Source organism: Lepisma saccharinum, chromosome 26, assembly GCF_977018435.1.
Source record: "Lepisma saccharinum chromosome 26, izLepSacc3.1, whole genome shotgun sequence".
Taxonomy (NCBI): domain Eukaryota; kingdom Metazoa; phylum Arthropoda; class Insecta; order Zygentoma; family Lepismatidae; genus Lepisma; species Lepisma saccharinum.
In genome coordinates this window covers 28,092,514-28,110,272 of record NC_139254.1, presented here as the reverse complement: position 1 = coordinate 28,110,272, position 17,759 = coordinate 28,092,514, and the positions used below count along the sequence as shown (strand labels likewise).

At 35.6% G+C, this 17,759-nt stretch overlaps 1 protein-coding gene across 2 annotated transcripts; it reads right to left on the bottom strand.

Annotated features, from left to right (window-relative positions):
* Positions 1-825: 825 nt before the first annotated feature.
* LOC145979838 (tRNA (guanine-N(7)-)-methyltransferase) lies at positions 826-17,629 on the bottom strand. Of its 2 annotated transcripts, none has more exons than XM_083112867.1 (6): positions 17,520-17,629; positions 13,992-14,128; positions 10,336-10,520; positions 5,371-5,484; positions 4,077-4,178; positions 826-999 (listed from the first exon to the last, which is right to left on the bottom strand). In XM_083112867.1, exons 1-6 carry the CDS (start codon positions 17,609-17,611, stop codon positions 874-876), a joined length of 756 nt encoding a protein of 251 aa, XP_082968993.1. In that variant the 5' UTR covers positions 17,612-17,629; the 3' UTR covers positions 826-873. The 2 variants fall into 2 exon arrangements, with proteins under 2 accessions (XP_082968993.1, XP_082968994.1); XM_083112868.1 differs by lacking the exon at positions 17,520-17,629 and adding an exon at positions 17,185-17,341.
* Between the last annotated feature and the right edge of the window lie 130 nt (positions 17,630-17,759).

Sequence of the window (17,759 nt, the reverse complement as noted above, 5' to 3'; positions counted from 1 at the left end):
AAAACTTAAAACAACCCAGCAATGGCTTGAGACGAATGTGCATGAAAACATTTCCCTCCAAAACTCAACCCTCTAGACTACAAATTGTGCTATGTGCTTCAAACACATGATTTGCAAGAAGACACCCCACTATTGCCAGCCTGAAGCACTATCTTGTGAAGGCAGTGGCAGATTTCTCTCCCGATACAGAGCATAAGACAACTGATGGGAGTGGCCCCAGAGACTGAGGACATGTATGCAGGCCAAAGGTGGTCATTTTGAAGAATGATTAGCATGTTGTGTACACAATACATGTGAGAAAGAATTATCAATGCATGTGCATCTGTGACACGTCAAATGTTCTGCAACGTATGGATTGAGGTTGAGTACTGACTTGATGTTTGTCGAGCCACCAAAGGAACTTACATTGAGATCTACTGGGGTGAGTACTACAATTTTATTTTGCTTATAAAATTCTATGATTCCCTCTTCCAAATAAACGTAACCGGACATTTCTATCACCAACGGTTGCAGAGTTATTCAAATTCCTTATTGGTATATTTTCATCCGGACACACTGTATATCTATGGGATGTTCCAATATCTTAAAGCATCTTGTTACTTCATTCAAAACATTGTGACAGTGTTTATGGTAAGAGTGGATACTGATGAGGTTCCAAGGAATTTGCAAATGAAACATTTTGAATAAAACAGCATCTCAAAATCAATGAAATTATAAATTCCAGTCAATACACTTTAGCACTTTGGTAAAAAAAAGTTCTATATGCAATCACGAAACTGTTTTTGGCAGTATTTTCACTTCTTTCAAGTCAATAAAATACTCCTCCTTATCAAAATTGACAGATGCCGAAATCGTTATCGTTTTTCATGAACTTCACGTTTGTTCAAATGGATCTGCAACTCTTCGGAACACAGCAAGAAACTTCTCCCCATTGTTTCGCGTTACTTTCTGTCCTTCTTCACTGCAATCATATAACTTTTCCACTACTGGGTCTATTTTCTGAAACAACAATGTTAAAAGAATATTTAACGTTCCTTATTACCTTAAGATTTGACACACACAGGAGATGTACTATGCATAAATTCCAGCAAAAAATGTAGGATCGACCAGGAATATGTGTCACTGCACCAACAACTAATATATAGAGTCAGTCCTGGCTTTGCCTGATTTTTCGCTATCGCAGTTTTACCCTTATGGAATTGCCATCATTGTTTTAAAGGCAACAGATCCTGTTGTGATAGCACTGTGGCAGAGATAATTCAACATGGGTAAAACTGCAACAGCCAGACACAGGTTTGAGTCCTAGTCGAGCCTGCATTTTTTGTTGAAATTTCAAACATTGCTTACTTCAAACTTTACTTACAGTTGGTTTGAGTTGGTGTTTTTAAGTCCACTTTATGCACAGTAAGGCTAATCGGGACTGGACCTACGGTTTAAAGTGGGATCCGAACCACTGTGCCATGTGCCTCCACCGGGTATCGAACCCGGTACCCCTTGACTACAAGGCGACGACGCTACCACTGCGCCATCGGGGAGGCCCCAAAAAACTTTACTTACAATATTGAAATTCACACTTAAAAATACATATTACAAAAAATACATTTTTTTTATTTTGAAAGTGTTTTTCGTAATTTAGGCAGATATCAGACGAAAGCAACAAATGGCATGTGTCACATGTCACTTGTGGACATCACTAATGCAAGCTTGTAAAGCTTGTCATGCTGCTATGTGAAACTTTGCTGTTGATTGGTTTATTCCCAAATGGCATGTCACATTTCGCTTGTTGCTTTTGCATGAAGCCTCCCTTAGTGATATTTAATTTATTCTCCTTCATTTCCTGAAACTACCAAGATATATAAGTTATTTCTGTGGATGAATGCAGTTGGTCAACTTGTGATATCTCCACCAAAGGTTTCTGGTTCAAGTTCTGGCCTGGACATGGGTGTTTCTTTGTGAATGCAAAGTCTATCAATTTCATCTCATCATCCCAACATAGGATAAGAAAAATACAAGTACGAAGAGATATGGTGTAGTGAGAAAAGCTAGTCAATTCTCAAGAGACAAAATTATTTTTCACTAGTGGCAACCAAGGAATAGAAGACAAGAGAATGAAATGTACAGTAAAACCTTGTTAAGCCGGACTTTGCTTAATCCGGACAGGCAAGAGGAAAAAAAAATGCAAGGTTTTAAATGTGGCTAGAAGTCAACAAGAAAACTTCCCATAGAAAAGGCAGTCAACCACTGATGAAATTCTGTTTCCCGCAGACTTTGTACTGTACTGTATAGTATATTGAGGCCTATGCCCTTTAAAACATGGTAATAAACGTGTTTTGTTGCTATAAATTGAGTTTTAATGCACTTTCTAGTGTTCTTGTAGATTATTTCAGTTAATCCAAACTTTCATTAAACCGGTCAACTTATCCCCCATTGGTCTGGATTAACAAGGTTTTACTGTATAGATCAACACAGCCTGAATGCATATTTGCTTTCAGATCATTTTTCAGTATTTTTTGCCATTTTATTTATTTTTTGAGGTTTATTTTCCTTCTCTCCTGTTTTTTCGTGAATTTTTGTAAATGCATTTGGTAGCATAATTTATGTTACGTATTTAAATTTTCTGACATGGTCTCTTTAACAAGTTCGCCATTAATCAAAAATACGGTCAATAATAATGCATATTATTATTTTTAACTGAAATGTTTGGCAATGGATGAAATAATTAATGCGGTACATTTATTTTTCCTCCAGCATTTAAAATACTCTGTGTGAAGTCTACTTTGAGGTTCCCTTATTGGCCACTAGAATGGTTTTAATCAGTGGTTTAATTCACAATATAAAAAAAATATATAATCTGATGTTCGTGAAACACAACTGCATTTTCAGATGCTGACTACTATATCGTGTAAGGTGCACTCTGAAAGGAGGCCAATGACATACAGAAAAAAAACTTGAAGTGAAAATATAGGAAACCACCCCCTAACAAAGGGTTTTTTCTAATTATTCAACTTCTATCTTGTAATTTATGAAAAAAAACAAGCTTTCCATTTAAGAGCATTTTTTTTAGGTCATCAACTTCAAAGTCCTACTTATCACTTTGGTCTGAAAACTCCCTAATGTCAATAATGTTACCAATTCTAATACTGATTCTTGAACAAAATATTGATTTAGTGATTTTAGAATATTTATAAATGTTAATGTCCTTGATCAGATCATCAGAGTATTACTTTAAAGTATCTATAAGTTAACACACAAATAATCCTAATACTGAAATAGCTGTTATTTAATCATAAAATCCATGATTTGCATACAATACTCATGCAAAAATAATGAAAATTGCAAATTTTACTCAACCCCACAAAGGTATCAAGTGGCATGGTGCAGTCTGAGAGATTCACAAACTCTAAAAAAGTACGCGACTCATGAACTCTTAAAAAAGTATAAGGGTTGCCCAAATAAAAGTGAGACTCTTGGTTTTTTTTCTGTAATGATTTATTGGTTGGAATATATGAACATACAGGAAGTAAAAGTGATCCATGGGTGGCATATCCTCTACACATAGTCAGTAACCTTGTCTGTTCCAGCAAGTGTTCCAGCACGTCACAAGGGTATGGATACCCTGAGCGAAGAACGTACGTGGTTGACTGCGGAACCAATCTTCAACGGCGTCACAGACCACGGCATCGTTGGCCCTTCAAATGTTTTATTTTAGTGGTCCGAAGATGTGGTAGTTGCATGGCGAGAGATCGGGGTTGTAGGGAGGATGGTCGAGGACTTCCCAGCAAAAATGCCGCAGCAGATCATGGCACACCTTCTGCTTTCAAAGATGGAATAACTGCTCGCTGGGTCCCTTTGGATGAATCCATGTTGTGAACATGCTTCTGCACACATAAACAACACACTGCGCTGTCAGACCATACCAGGTATGCATATGATGTATGCTTTCTTACATACAATGCCACCTACCGGAGCAAACACAAAGCTCTGCGTAGTTAAGCTACGACGCCACAACAAAAGTCTTAGTTTCATTTGGACAACCCTTATATCTTAAGAAATTCTTTCCACATTAAACTACCTACCAGCTCATCTTCCCCTAGCCGAAGAAACAGCGGATGACTTTCAAAATGCTTCACCATCCATTCATGGAGGTCCAGTACATCAGTCACTGTGTAAACTACTCCCTGAGGGTAAAAATAGGGAAATTAGCTGAATTATGCTAAGTTTCCAGAAAACAAAGAATAATAATTATTAATTTTAAATTGAATTACAGGCAAGGCAACAATGGATTACATTCATAAAATCAATGCAAAATGTGTCAATACCATCAAGTTTTTACATATTAGAATCATATATTTTATTATTTTTTCACCATATTTTCCTGATCACAGTCTTCAACATGAGAAAGGATCATAGCTGAGCCAATGGTTAATCACGCACCATCTCACCACTGGAAACTGTAGGCTTGAGTTTCAGCACAGGCATTAGTGTTCATCAATTATACCTATCATCATTCACCTTCATCATCACGATTAGCCTAAAGTGGCAGAAAGGAAATGTAAAAATCAGAAAAAAAAACAAATGAAAGAAAAAACACTGTGGAAGAATGTGCACCACAATTTATGATCTGTGATTACAAATGAATGTCAGTTTGTGAAGAGTAAATTTGCACATGAAAGAATGTTCTTGCAGGCTATTATTTTTATGTTTCCTTGGAAGCCATAAATGTTCATATTTTATTTCATTTGATTTTGGTTTATTTTATTTCACTTTTCTGCCACTTTTGGCTAATTGCGAAGATGAGGATGAGTGATCATATAATAACTGGTGAAGCGACACTCGCAAAGAACACTAATGCCCAAGCTAGGATTCAACCCTGACATCCTAACATGCTGTGTAAACTGCTCCACGAAATATTTTTTCAGAGGCCTCAAATGCCTTTAAGCTCTAGGAAAAGATGCACCTTTGGGGTTACAATTGTCTTTAAGCTCTAGATAAAAGATGTACAACCAACTGCAAAGATAATGATAGATAAATTGTCCATCACTATATCCATTCCTTTTTGTCCTACATCCAGTGTTTGTTTTAAGGAATGGAATTCTGTTGATGTGAGGTAGGTGGTGTTTTCTGCACACATATTGACATTTTTATTTTAATACATGACAATCACATTCTGGACAACAAACTGAATGAAAATGGTGATGGACAATTCACTTACTATTTATGAGGCTACAAATGCCTTGAGGCTGTAGAAAGAGAGGCACATCTGAGGAAGTAGAGAATCATACCATGGAAGGAACATTATGTGATGTGCAAATTTACCCTTCACAAAAAATGTATACTATGGTGTAACAAACATTTGTAAAAAAATCTTACCCCTTCTGCTAGTACATATGCATACTCAGCTAGAAGTGTTTCGCTGATAATTCTCCATTTGTGTTTTGCCTTTTTAAAATGTGGATCTGGATACAAGAAAAACATCTTCTTCAGCTAAAATAAGAAAGGAAAAGTACAGATATGTGAGGGTGCAAGCAAGTGTACAATGCTGCTCCCATAAAAGAAGGAGAAGTAATGCTCTTATCAACATTTAAAAATGAATGACAAATGAAATAATGATATTTAAAAAAAAATCCTACACCTTAAGATACTTCTGGGCATGCTAATAATCCCACTCCTGCATTTTGTCTTTTGTTCAAATGAATGTGTTCATTCAGATCTGAAGACTTATGCAGAGTAACAACAGACATTACCATGCTTAATTCAAATAGGTTCCCATATGGCTTGGCTGAGAGGTGCGTGGTTGTTTAGTAACTGGGAATACATGCACTTGCCTCATCCACCTTATTGCCCCAACCTGGCACTGTCTGACTTCCTTCTCTTCCAAAATATCAAGGACTCATTACAGGATCAGTGTTTATTTTCAAATAGGATGTCATTTCAGCTGTGGAACAGTGGTTTGCACATCAGGGTGAGACCTTTTACAAAGATGGACTGCAGAAGCTGAACTATCAGCTGAAAAAATGTGTGACCTTACAGGTTACTACTAGGAATTACCACAAAATCCCGATAACAGATATCCAGGTTTCAAATTATCAAGATAGAACAGATTTGATGAATGATTTGTACAAAATCCATACAGCAAAATATGAAAATGACAAATAAAAGAACAGACTATAAATGGATAAATTATAGAACTGTCCGGATAATACAACATTCAGATATCCGAACATTTTGGATAATCCAAATATGTATAATTTGGATAATCAAAATCAGATATCCAGATAATCTGGGCAAATTGGATAGAAAATTATTCAATATCCAGATAAAATTTTATCTGGATTTGGCAATCCTTACTGCAAAAGGACCGAGATATCCTACAGGTTCCATGACTATCTCAATCCCTTCTCTCTCAACGCAAAAGCTTATTGGTTGCCCTTCATATCAGTTATCGGCATAGGTAAATTTTATATTGGTGCATTTTCAATTTTTGGTAAAAATTGCATACTTGTCCAGCTCTAATTTGTATGCTGATATAATTCTACCTAACTTGATTTTAAAAATACACCTAAAATTAAAAGTATTATTTCTCTTGTAGTCTACGGTTGTTACAAGCATAAAAACACAGTTTTTGTTGTGACGTTTCAGGAGAACACATGCTCTCTTCATCAGACATTTATTTTTAGTTTGATTAAAGATACAGTTATAACAATGGTTAATTTTTTTAACAAAAAAGAATCAGTTATACAACAGATCTTGTCAGTGTTACATTGTTGTAACATAGCAACTTAACTGTGAAACAAGAATTCAGTTTCTTTTATTATTTTAGATGAAATTCCTTGAGTACCAGATGCGGAAACCACAGGAATATATTTCAGCTAAAATAATAATAAAAACAGAATGCTTGTTTAACAGTTAAGTTGCTACATTACAACAATTTAACACTGACAAAATCCATTGTATACTGTATTTACGAATGTATAATGTGCGTGCGTGTATAATGCACACTCTGGTTTTTGATGGGGAAAATCGACAAAAAGTTTTATCTTTTGTATAATGCGCAGTATAATCCAGGTTCACGAAATGGCTTTCCTGTAGGTCGTAAAGCTATGCCAATCAAGAGCGAGTGACATCATATCTATTCAATGAGTCACCTGTTGCTATGTGGACTAAGAGGAGAATATCATCTTGTGTAAACAGTAAGTCGCTAACCCAAGCCACCTTCCCCCTCTCCCTCCACTGTGTTTAGCATCCCAAAGCTTTCTCTTTAACCACCTTAATTATTCTGTAATAGTAGAAAGGGAGATCAAAATTACGTTATAGATTTGCAGTGCTCAGGAAGTTATTTTCTGTTATTTCTTGCCCAACAAATACTGCTGATACACATCACATGTGATGGGAGGTGCATGCTCGAATTCTGCCTGCTTTTCTTGTGTCGCAGAACATTACATAGCCAAGTGAAAAAGTCATGGAAATTGCCTTTAAAATTTTATATGTGGTTTTGCTAATTTTCTCTTTACTTTTTTCTAAAAAAAAAGAACCTTTAAATTATATACTTTTTCCATGACTGATGTAACATAGGCACATTCAGGACCCTCAAACTAGCAGTTAGCAGAACAAGATTTCTTTCATTAAGGCATTTACACGCTCCAAATATGTTATATTATTTGGCCAGTAATACATTTTAATTATTATTTTCTTTCTCCTTTTCTTTTCTTTCATCCAAAGTACCACAAAAATCAGAACGCTCCTTCATTTTGTGATGAGCTTATTTCAACTGCATTGCACATTAGTGTCACCATCTTGAATGGAGTACTGTTCTCATATTCAGACACTACAGAATTTAAGTTTTACAACGATATATAACATGATAGGGTTCCGTAAACATGAAAAAATTATTCCGTGCATAATACACACCACAGTTTTTGGGCACAAAATTTTTGAAAAAAAATGTGCATTATACATGAGTAAATACGGTAACTGATTCTTCTTTTGTTAAAAATATTTAACCATTGTTATGACTGTCTTTAATCAAACTAAAAATAAATGTCTGATGAAGGGAGTGTGTGTTCTCCAGAAACGTCACAACAAAAAACTGTGGTTTTATGATTGTAACAACCGTAGACTACAAGAGAAATAATTCTAGAATGGAAGCAATGCATACACACAACAAAAATTAACAGTATCTGCAATTTCTTACATTATTATGATTTAGAACATCAATAATGGAAAATGAGTTTGTTTTAGTCACATTCCAAGCCTGTTTGCCACTGCATGAGCTGTTCTCAGTGTGAAACTTGAAATCATTTAACAAGAACTTCCTCCAACTCCCATTGCATCACAAACAAATTAATCATTACACATTTTATGACCCATGTATCAATACAAACATAAATCTCTACAGCATTACGTGAACCACAGTATATTCCCAAAACCATACATTAAACCATGTCACTCAATAGGCACATGGTGGCATAGCTTGACATTTAAGTTAATAGTCAGTATGCATATAGAAAAAACTTAGTATTGATAGATTAACAAGGATGGTCTAGATTAGATGGAAGCTTTCATGATTAGAAATAATAGTTTTTCTTGTATGTACACATTGCTTGCATTATAGAATTATTTTCCTGTAGTTTACGGTTATTCAGGGGTGCCGACTTGTCAAAATTATTGGGGGGGGGGGGGGGCTCTGATCACTGAAATAAATAAATGAATGACTCACTCCCTCCCTTTTTTAAAAATAAAAATTACATCTTCGTATAACAGTTTTTAAGCAACTGTTATATTCCTCATGCAAATGAAATGTAACATGAAAAACGTGTGTCTGCTCATTTGTTTTTTAGATAACAATTAACATTTTTATTTGAAAGTAGGCTATGTATTTACATTAAGAGGCCAACATAACAGTTTTATGCCGGCCTCGGTAGCCGAGTGTGTTGGGTGGTCGGCTCAACTCGCTTTGATTCGAAGGTCTCGGATTTGAGTCCCGGCGAGGGCATGGGTGTGTTTTAATGTCTGCAACAGACTTGTAAAGAAAGGACATGTGATGGGTGCAAAGAACTTTAGTGTTGACGTATCCGTAAAAATAGCGAATATTTACAATATTTAACAGTTTTATTTAATTATTTACATAAATGCTAACACAAATCGCAGGCAAATAGTTTTACTTGTTTGTTGTTGCAACAATATTTTACTTTTTAAATTTAATTTTGCAATAATAAATAAACACATAGCATGCCGTGCTTTAGCAATAATGCCTTTGGTCATAGCCATTCCCGCTTTCGCAATACAGACTTTTCATATTCTTTCCTTGCGTGCTTTACTGCAACCCATACTGCAACCCAGTGTTAAATAAACTCAAAGACTTTAGAATTATTTTATCCTTATTCTTTGGACTAGAGGAAGAAATTTCGAGGATAACTAAATATCATACATATCAATATTGCCTGAAAGTCGTGTTTACGACCTCAAATTGTTCAAAATTCACTAAACAACATACTGGTATAATTATCAGTATCACCTCGTTATTTTGAAACTCTCTTTAGTAAAAATGTTAACAATACTCATAATTATATGCTTAGTATATAGTAATAAGTCATGTGTTTTGCTGTCTCCGTTCATAGCCCCCCCTCCCCCCCCCCCAAAGTTGATGGTTTAGCGGTCTCAGCCCCCAAATTTGATGGTCTAGAACATTTCAAATGTGTATTTAAAGTTAAGTTCATGTTGCACAATTCAGAGTAAACTTTACAAGAGAAGCAAAATAATACATTAGATCCTCTTAAGCAAAATTATTTGAGGGGCTCTGCCCCCACATCATTAACATTGGGGGGGCTCGAGCCCCCCCAAGCCCCATGGAGTCGGTGCCTATGCGGTTATTACAAGCATAAGAAAACAGTTTTTCTTTGTGACGTGAGAACACACGCTCCTTTCATCAGACATTTATTTTCATTTTGACTACAGTCAATTCTTATGCTTGTAATAACCGTAAACTACAGGAAAATAATGATTAGAAATGCCACAGTCATTGTTGATACAGACAAAAGTGCAACAGAGCATAAATAAGTAAATACTAGGGCTTAACCGATACCGATCTTGGAAATTATACAAAATGCACAATAACTTTCATTAATTTTTACAACATTGTGGGAAGAAATGGATCAATTACCTCGTATGAAATTATGAATATTTTAAAGCACAACTATGGTAGATTGCTATGCCATAGTTTCCAATGGAAAATGTATATAATACAATTTTTAAATATTCTGAAATACTTCGAAATGTTAAGAGTACTAGCAGTGGTATCAGCTCAGCCCTAGTAAATGTCCTTCTGATAAAAATTACCTGTCCTTTAAAAAAGAAGTTTGGAAGATACTTCATTGCATTAGATCGAATGCAAGCAATATTTTCATACTGTCCTGGATTTTGACTCCTGAGTGCTGAAATTCTGTCCATAACATAGTCCGAAACTTTCACTCGAATCTCCATTCCAAGAATAAGGTTGTCAGGAAACATAGGAGATAATGTTACTGAAAACAAATTAAGAAGTCAATATAAATGTGGCATAACAACAATTGCAATAGAAGTTCACTTCTCCAAATGAAATGATGTGGCAACAGCCAACAGGGCATCTGAGTGATCCAGGTTTGATTCACATGAGTAAAGGCACAGATGGAGCATGGTTTTGACCACATCATCTCCATTATGGCTGTTATTGAAAGAGGTGCATTCATCACATCATGTGAACCAGAGGGGACACCTTTACCTTAAAATTTGGGATGACATATCAGTACTTAAAAGTACTCCAGAATGATACCCAGCAACCCTCTAAGGGCAGGGCCTGCCAGAGCAACATTACCATTGGGTAATACCTGGTCAGCACATCGAGTCCCATTACTGCACTTTCCTGTCTTTCGAGACCTGAATCTGCTACTTCTTTCCAAGTAGTTCAAGTCCTCATGACCCTGGGTCAACACTGAAATTTGTGGGGCTCCCACTGGGTATCAAACCCGGGGCCACTCGCACCGAAGGTGAGAGCCCTATTTGGCTAGTATTGGAAAGTATTTGTTCAAATTTAATCACCATACCTGCTAATACTTGCCAGTGTGTAGGTTAACTTCAGAGGTCCAGAAATTATGCAAAATTTGCAATTTACATTTGTTTTGCACCAGAATTATGTAGATAAATGAATCTTCTGAATAAATTATAGCTATTTTGATATTTTAATTATTGTGAACGTGAACATAAAAATATTAGGCAAAAAAAAAAAAGTTTTAGGTGCCTCAAAACAGGCTCTAAAAATAAAATTTGGTGCTGCAGGAAACTCTTCAACTAAGTTTTACATAATGACATAAATGCAGTGGTTGCAAAATTCTACAGGCTGAATAAAGTCTTATTCTCAGGAGCCAGATTTTCTTTTTCAAATACAGTCCAAGAAAGCCGTGAATCCAACAAAAATAAAGCTACACATTTTGAAAAGTGGCCTTAAAACATCTAACTTATTAATTAATAAAAATATTGCATTAAAAGTAATTAACTCTTGTGCCAGATTGGCCTTCCTATATACGTGGCTCTACTGGTAACAGCATGAATACATTCTAATATATGGCAAACTCTACCATACCAGAGCAACAGTGGAAAAATTTATAATGGCATGCTTATTATTCCGATTTAATGATACACATGATGCATTAATAAACACATAATGTAAAAAAAAACGCGTTAGTTTATGTTTTTAATAAAATAAATTACTGCCTTGGTCAGCATATTTAGTTTTTCATAATCATGGAAACAAGGCTTAATGGAGTTACACATAATGTACTCATTATTTTACAAAAAGTAATGGAAATTTCCATAATTGAACTCGGAATATTAAAAAAAGACAATAAATTTGGAAATTTTGGTGCCAGGTAAAAATTTTGGGTGCCATGGCAACCGAGCACCCTCTATTTTTCTACCCCTGGGTTTAATATTGATAGAATGTCAGCATGTTTCTTTTCAATTTATGTGTTTGCATGCAACAATATTCCGTTTAAAAAATGCCCCAGGATACGAGAAATTGGATGAATGCTGGTTAAAACTGCGTTTCAATATCCTTATTATTCATGGTATCCACAGCTTGAAATAAATATAATGATATGCTAAACACTGAAACCTGTTGACTAAATGAACAAAATTTTAAATTTCTGATGGTGTACTCTTTGTCATTGGCCCTGAAACATGTCCGGCAATTAAAGAGTGTGTGTATGTTTGGATGTCAGGGGGGATCTGAATCATAAAAAAAAAACTTAATACCAGGCCTTGGTTAATATGGCATTTGGTACTGTACTGGGGTTTTGATTATTTGATGATGCTTACATCTTTAAGTTAATTTTGACATTGTGGATGAATGGTTATTAGATGAGAGGGTACTATTATAGTATGGGGGTGACACCTATAAATCATATATTTCGCACTTTTTTACATTGCTAACGTACTATTTTGGAATGTGGAACATTTCCTAAGGTGAAATAATGCATTTCTAACTAAGATAATGTCTATTTCTTACATTTACGAGTACTTACTGTTACTTGTTATTTCGATTCTGTAACACATTATGTCGGGCGATAGCGTACTGGTTCAGGGCGCGTTGTGCGAGTGTTTTGTCGATTTATGTAGTGTTGCAACCTCATTCACCGGAAAATACCTACTTTCATGCCCAGATTTGAAATTATGCTAATACCTCGCAAACCATTGACGTTAGCTTCACAAACCATTGACATTAGCCCCAAAAACCATTCACGTTAGCCCCAAAAACCATTTCCATAAGATTAGGTTAAGTTAGGTTAGGCAAGCATAGTTAAAAAAAAAAATACTCGACACGTCATGTTCTATTGAAAACACAGAGTTTGAAACACTGACTACGGGGTTACATCATCCATTTGCAACACTACATAAATCAACAAAACACTCGCACAACGCGCCCTGAACAAGTATGCTATCGCCCGCCACAATGTGTTACAGAATCGAAATATCAAGTAACAGTAAGTACTCGTAAATGTAAGAAATAGACATTATCTTAGTTAGAAATGCATTATTTCACCTTAGGAAATGTTCCGCATTCCAAAATAGTAGGTTAGCAATGTAAAAAAGTGCGAAATATATGATTTATAGGTGTCACCCCCATACTATAATAGTACCGATGAGAGAAATATGTAGAATATTTTGCCCTCTTCAGAATCAAAAACCTTTAGAAGCACGCTTGACCAAAAATGTAATTTAGTGATTCCTTTATGTACACTCCTGATCACATAAAATGGCTTATTTTATAAGGTTGGAGGGTTAAAGTATGTTCCATTTTATCTGAACAGAGGTGTATATAGCTATACTTTAGTTCAAATAATACTCAATAAGAACAGACTTTGATTAGTAGCACTTTTTGGTTTATTATCGTTTCATTTTCTTATCATGAAATTTCCTACCTATACAATGGAAACTGAACTTTATGTTTTTGAGGGACCTGGATGAAAAGTTATTTTAATCAATAGATGTCAGGGCAATGCAGTTTTGCATTTCTAATGCATACTCTCGAACCCAGAACAGTAATTCTCGATCAGAGTGCGAGACAATATGGCGAAGCATGAGCAGTGCTTCATTCCGTTCATCACTTTGCAAGACAGCCAAGTTTGTATAACCACGTAGTGTTTGTGGTTTTAAGAATATATTATCGTTTCATAGCAGTGAGTGTCATTCCACTAAACATGAAAAACTTAAAAGGCAGGAAAATGTAAAATCTGAGGGAAGTAAATTCAAGGTTCCTCTGTATATTGTTAGGAAAGTACAATAAAGGAAAAAGTATGGAAATGCAGAAAAATAGATAATAGATTTGTATGTTTTCAGTTCATCATTCTTTCTACCTAGACAACATTCAACGAATGCATAATGTGCATAAATGTTGTTCAAAAAATTAATGTTTATGAATCTTACAAATACTATGCTAATCTGCACACAAATCATATTACCCAACAAGCCACCATAGCCGCATCCAATGTCTGCAAATTCAACTTGTTTTCTAGCTTCACCATCTTTGCTTTCTTCTTTACATGGGAAATACTTTGGATATAAACTTGACCAATCCATTTTTTCAGGACATATTGGGCTGCAATAATGATAAAACAAATTAAAGATTTGTGGCTTTACAACCAATTAACTACAAGACAAATTCAAACTGAAGAAAAATCAATATAAAAAACAATAATTATGTCAATTCATCATAGGAATGCAAGGAAAAAGTGTGGGCTCCACCATTGCTTGTACCCAGGTCTCTTGACATACTAGCCCCGTCTAATTCGCTGCACTTTTTGACTCTCTTTGCACCGAAGCATCTAGTTGGTTCCACAGTGCAACACAGAGTCATCTAGTTCGTTGATTGGAGTCAAGTAGCGTATTTGGTGTCTGCACCGTTTGCACTACGTTCTGGGTCGATGTATGTGTGGTGTATGGTCACGTGGTGAGTGCTAACTAATCAAATGAACGTTTAAAGCAGCAGACAGACATTTGTTGAATCTTCTGAACTTGAACACCGCTTTCCGTCTACTTGGTTGAACGTCTCCTTGCACTACACCGAGTGCCTAAAAGTGTAGCGAACTAGACTGTGCTATTACTCTACCAACAGAGCTATACAGGTTTCATCTCATTTTCTGCTGCCCTGTTTTACCTTTGGGAAATTACCTGGCAGTGATGATTTTGCCTTCAATCTCCCATTGTGGAGCTGTTTATTACAATTTGGCACATACAGATGTAAACAAAATTCGCATTTGGCTGGAATACATGTCACATAATTATTTCATTTCATACAGAAAGATAGCTCCATGCAAAAATGAGAATACTGGAAAGAAAGGCAGTGATCAATGTCCCATCTCAACAGGTAAGAAAACTTGCAAAATTAATGAAGTTTTGCAACAAAAGGTGATGCTTCGTATCTACATGTAGTATCAGTGCCTGCACTACAGTAATAAATCTGTGTCACTTGGCATTTACAATGGTACGATGCATAAATCAAACTTTCTGATAAGCTTTGAAATATGCACATTTTCTTTATTCTGAGATAAAATGAAAAATGCGCTCATTTGTATGTCTATGTATTAATTTTTGTGGGGACAGTCCGAGGTCAAGACTCCAAATCCCGACAAAAAAAGGGCACATGTCAAGATTGTAGTTACAAACTTACATTTTTTCAATTAGCTAATTATCAATTATGTTATTTTTACGTTGTTTCTTTACAATAAATGTGTTCACTCTGTTATACTGGTGCACATTGCAAGGTGCCAATGGTTTTCAACAAACTGTAGCTGATGTGTTTATTCACATTCTGATATGTGTAGCTACTTTTAAAAATTTATAATTTGTATGTTTGGAGCTCCTTGCAAAATACTGGATATTTTGTGTTTTCTTTCCTCTTGGGTTAATAGTGACAAAGTTAATCAATGATGAACTAATTAACTAGATGGTTAGGCAAATATAATAATACACCCATGCCTGACCATGGTGTGAACATAAGATCTCTGGTTTCCCAGCACTTTACCCTAGCCACTCCCTCAATGATAGGGAGGGGGGCAAGGTAACAGTAGTATAAGCCGGAGACACATTAAACTCGTTTGTTTTCAAATAAAAATCATTGCTACTTACATCATATGCATAGCGGAAGATTTTTCAAGCTGGGGATCACTTTTTTTTCCATGAAAAAAGCGTTATTTTTAACATTATAATCATTTATTGGTCGTTGCTAATTCGGCGGGCAAATTTTGACTCACGTTGTCTATCGTCAGCTGATATGCAGTATCGTCAGCTGATGTGCAGTGTTTCCAAACTTATGAACCGATAAATGCCGCACAAACTATTCACAAAAAGTTTTTAAGCGAAAATTGAGGCTAGACTCTACTTTACGTCCTTATCTGCATGGTGATTGCTTCTTTGCGTTCGCGGTGCGGCACCCGGCATAACTTTTTCTTTTTACACTTTCTGTTCACGATAGCCCCACTATCCATTCACGGGGTCGAGGTATGCCTACGTGGTTAGGTTAGGCCTGTTAGGTTAGGTTCCATTACCACTCATTTCACCCCTAAATATGTGCTTCATCATCTAAAAAATACCTCAGTACGTTCAATTGCCCACATCCGGACAACATCGGTTTTTATCGATTTACTCCTTCAGGAAATTTTTGCTCGCTTTGGGATTTACGTTGTTGAATTCCTTATAAAATAAGCTTTCCAACGATATATGACACGTATTCCTTAGGAAAAGGACGTAAACTAGAGTCTTACCTTACATTGGAAAAAAAAAAACCGCTCACACGTCATCTTGTCAAACTTCCGCGTGGTTGCTACACTGTGAGGGGGTTACATAACCAAACGCACGGAACATTTGATTCACGTAGTCGACGGTAATGGCGGCACGAGCTATCGTACAACGCAGATGCATGATTGACGAAAAATACCTTATTTACAGGCCGAATAAGTTGCACGATTCGAAAAAACACTTTCCCCAGCTTCAGAAAGTCCACAAGAACTCAATTCCATAAGTACTTTCTCGTCTTTTCTCCTGTAAATTTCAAGAAATGTGTCTCCAGCTTATCTAATCGTTACCGCATAAAATTCCTGGAGATTTCTTCATAGGCTTCAAACGCTTTGGATTGAAATGTTCTGGAAGACTAATGTTCTAAGTATCATCTATTATTTTGAAAAATGAATGTCGACTTTAAAGCACATATTTCACACTTGTAATCTTAATTTAGTCTTAATCATCTATGTTCATTATTAAGAGATCATTGCAGAAAACTTCGAACTGATGGAGTTTTTTTTTTTCAGGAGGCGACACTATTGTGAGGGGGTGGGGATATGCCTGGTTTGACACATCCTGAATTTTTTTAAAAAAATCTTGCATCCGTGGCTGTTATCTGTTTGTGGTCTTGTTACTGTAAATACAAAGTTGAATCAACTTGATCAAACCAACCTAGCAAACACAATTTGTAATTAAACAACACTTAATCAATATACAGATACAAGACTCCTCTTAAGTTATAATACTATAACAAAATTCATGAAAATGGAATACTATAAAAATACAAAAAGATATTAAATCTCGCTATTCCGGGAGAAGTAATACTTTACTATAGGTGAGACGGATTGCTTCAAATTTACAGGAGAAAGTACTTACGCAAATCATTTTCTGTGGGATAGCCAAGTTTGTCCGGGAGACAGGGAGAGTTCTATTCCAGGAGGGTTAGCAAGCCTAGCAGTGACCCTTGTACTACAATTTTAGTGGTTGGTTCATGTACTTGTAAAGACAATTTAAATACTCGAAAATGTTTGTCTTTCATTGATAACCTTACATTTCGGCTAGTGCCAGTAACTAAACTGATCATTGACACGACAAATGCAAGTACAAGGGTATTGGAATAAAATGAAGTGTGAGCACCCTGACATTCGCATTAAAAAATGACTAACAATATTTACATATATAATGGTTAATAATAAAAACTGATGACATACTATTCAAAACAGTGATCTGCAATTGGGTTAGAATGAGCACGCTGTCTGTAATATCTTTTTTGTGGTAAAGACGATGACACGGTAGTAGCCATGTTTGTTGAAACAGCAGAACAGCGATATTTCAACATTTTTGTAGATATTAAATAAAAATGTTAAAAACACTGTTTTATGAAAATTATCTAGTGGAAATAGAAGATTTTTAACATTGAAGATTAAATTTTATATTATAAGAAAATAAAA